The sequence below is a fragment of the Sander lucioperca genome, chromosome 16 (genome assembly GCF_008315115.2).
Source record: "Sander lucioperca isolate FBNREF2018 chromosome 16, SLUC_FBN_1.2, whole genome shotgun sequence".
Lineage (NCBI taxonomy): Eukaryota > Metazoa > Chordata > Actinopteri > Perciformes > Percidae > Sander > Sander lucioperca.
The window spans coordinates 29,337,125-29,339,624 of NC_050188.1; the positions used below are offsets into that span (position 1 = coordinate 29,337,125).

Sequence of the window (2,500 nt, forward strand, 5' to 3'; positions counted from 1 at the left end):
AAATCTTGATAAAGTGACACAAAGAACCTCGAAATAAGCCAAAAATTATAAAAATTAAACATTTTTAAATTTGTTTTTTTCCGAATTGTTTTTGCGTATTCTTTGTCGCTTTTTTCCAAAGAAAATTAAAAGTTTTTGTTGCTTTTTTTTTTTTTTTTAATAATTTTTTTCGAAAAAAAAAGGAATTTAAAAAAAAAAAAAAAACGCAATAAAAAACGTTAATAAAATGTTGGAAAAAGTGACACAAAGAACCTCGAAAAAAGCAAAAAAAAATTAAAAAAAAAATAAAAACCGCAACAAAAACATAAACTTCAACAAAAAAAGCGACAAAAGTAAAAAAAAACAAAAAAAACTTTGCAGTGAGAAAAACATCACAAACAACGACACAAAGAATCTCGGAATAAGCTAAAAAAATTCTGGAAAAGCGATTTTTTTAAATTATTTTTTTCCCCCGAAAAAAAACAACAAAAAAATTCGGAAAAAAACGCAACAAAAATGTAAACTTCAACAAACCAGGAATTCCAGGAAAAAAAAAAAAAAAAAAAATATATATATATATATATATATATATTAAAAAAAAATGCAACAAAAGTGTAAAAAAGTGATAAAGAACCTCGAAATAAGCAAAAAATTTAAATTAAACACTTTTAAATTTGTTTTTTTCAGAATTGTTTTTGCGTATTTTGTGTCGCTTTTTTCCAAAGAAAATTAAAAGTTTTTGTTGCGTTTTTTTTTTAAATTATTATTATTTTTTTCGAAAAAAAAAAGAATTAAAAAAAAAAAAAAAAAAACGCAATAAAAAATGATAATAAAATGTTGGAATAAGCGACACAAAAAACCTCGAAAAAAGCAAAAAAAAAAAAAAAAAAGAAAAAGAAAATGCAACAAAAACGTAAACTTCAACACAAAAAGCGACAAAAGTAAAATAAAACAAAAAAAACTCACACAAAGAACCTCGGGAAAAGCAAAAAAAATTTCTGGAAAAGCGAAATCTTCCCCCGAAAAAAGCAAAAAAACCCAAATAAAACAAAAGCTATGTTTTGAAAAAAAGCGACACAAAGAACCTAAAAAAATTCTGAAAAAACAAATTATTAAAAAAGTTTTTAAAAAAAAAAGTGACAAAAATGTTGAAAAGAAAAGACAAAAACATCGGAAAACAACAACTGTGTTTCTAAAACAGCAACAAAAATGTTGAACAAAGCTAAAAAAAAATTTAATAATTTGTTTTTTTCAGAATTTATTTTTGCTTATTCTTTGTAATCGCTTTTTTCCAAAGAAAATTAAAAGTTTTTGTTGCGTTTTAAACAAATAATAAAAAATAAAAATAAAAAAAACGCAACAAAAACGTAAAAAAAAATCTGGAAAAGCTAAAAAGAAAATTCTGAAAAAAAAAAATTATTAAAAAAAATGAAGAAAAGTGACAAATGTTGAAAAAGTGTTACAACAATAAACAACAAACATCGGGCAAGTGTCAAAAACCTCATAAATAGCGACACTAATATATAAAAAAGAGACAAAAGCTAAAAGAAGAACAAAATATTCTGCCAAAGCAAACTTTTTTCCGGGAAAAAAAAAAAAAATTATTAAAAAAAAATGCAACTAAAGTTAAAAATTAAATAAAAAAGTGACTAAAACATAAAAAAAGCGACAAGAATATCGGAAAAAAACTAAACAGAAAAGTTAAAACATGACCATAACTTTATAAAAAAAAACCGATCACTTTTAAAAAAAAAAAAATTTAATAATTTTTTTTTTTTCAGAATATTTTTTGGTTATTCTTGTGTCGCTTTTTTCCAAAAAAAATTAAGTTTTTCTTGTGGTTTTGTTTTTTTTTTTTTTTCGGAAAAATAAACAAATAAATAACAACGCAACAAAAAAGTTGCTTTGTAGTGAGAAAAACATCGCAAAAAGCGAACACAAAGAATATCGGAAAACGCACAAAAAGCTAATTTTTTCCCCTGAAAAAATGCAATTATTTTTCCGGGAAAAAAAAACACGCAACAGAAACGTACCAAAAAAAAAAAAACCCCCATTTATATTTATTGTTTACGACAGCAGCAGAATGAGGAGTAGGAGTGAGAGCAGGGAGTTGTTGGTTGCTGCTGCAAACTGAAATCACATTCAGTTTAAAAGTAGATTGAATAATAATTAATAATGTTCAATCAGAATTACAACACGGCTGTCAATGGGCGGAATATTGGAGTTTTAACATATAATGGTCGTTTCATTAAAATGTTGTTCCCTGTTTGTCCACAGGGGGCGCTGTAGCTGTCGCTGCTGCGGCGGAGGCCGGGCCGTCCATGCCGGCGTATTACCTGGTGAAGTGGATCACCTGGAAGGAGAAGAAGACTCCCATCATCACGCAGAGCGAGAACGGGCCGTGCCCCCTGCTGGCCATCATGAACACGCTGTTCCTCCGCTGGAAGGTTCCTACATTTATTTTATTTATATATATATATATATATATATATATATATATATATATATATATATATATATA

The 2,500-nt window shown here is 26.5% G+C and overlaps 1 protein-coding gene across 1 annotated transcript in view; it reads left to right on the top strand.

Moving 5' to 3' along the window:
• The window catches only part of LOC118493465 (ubiquitin carboxyl-terminal hydrolase MINDY-1-like), a 17,582-nt gene that overhangs the window by 3,055 nt on the left and 12,027 nt on the right, over positions 1 to 2,500 (top strand). The window contains exon 3 of the mRNA XM_035993307.1: positions 2,257 to 2,426. Coding sequence (XP_035849200.1) covers positions 2,257 to 2,426 — 170 coding nt within the window. The remainder of the gene's footprint in view (positions 1 to 2,256; positions 2,427 to 2,500) is intronic.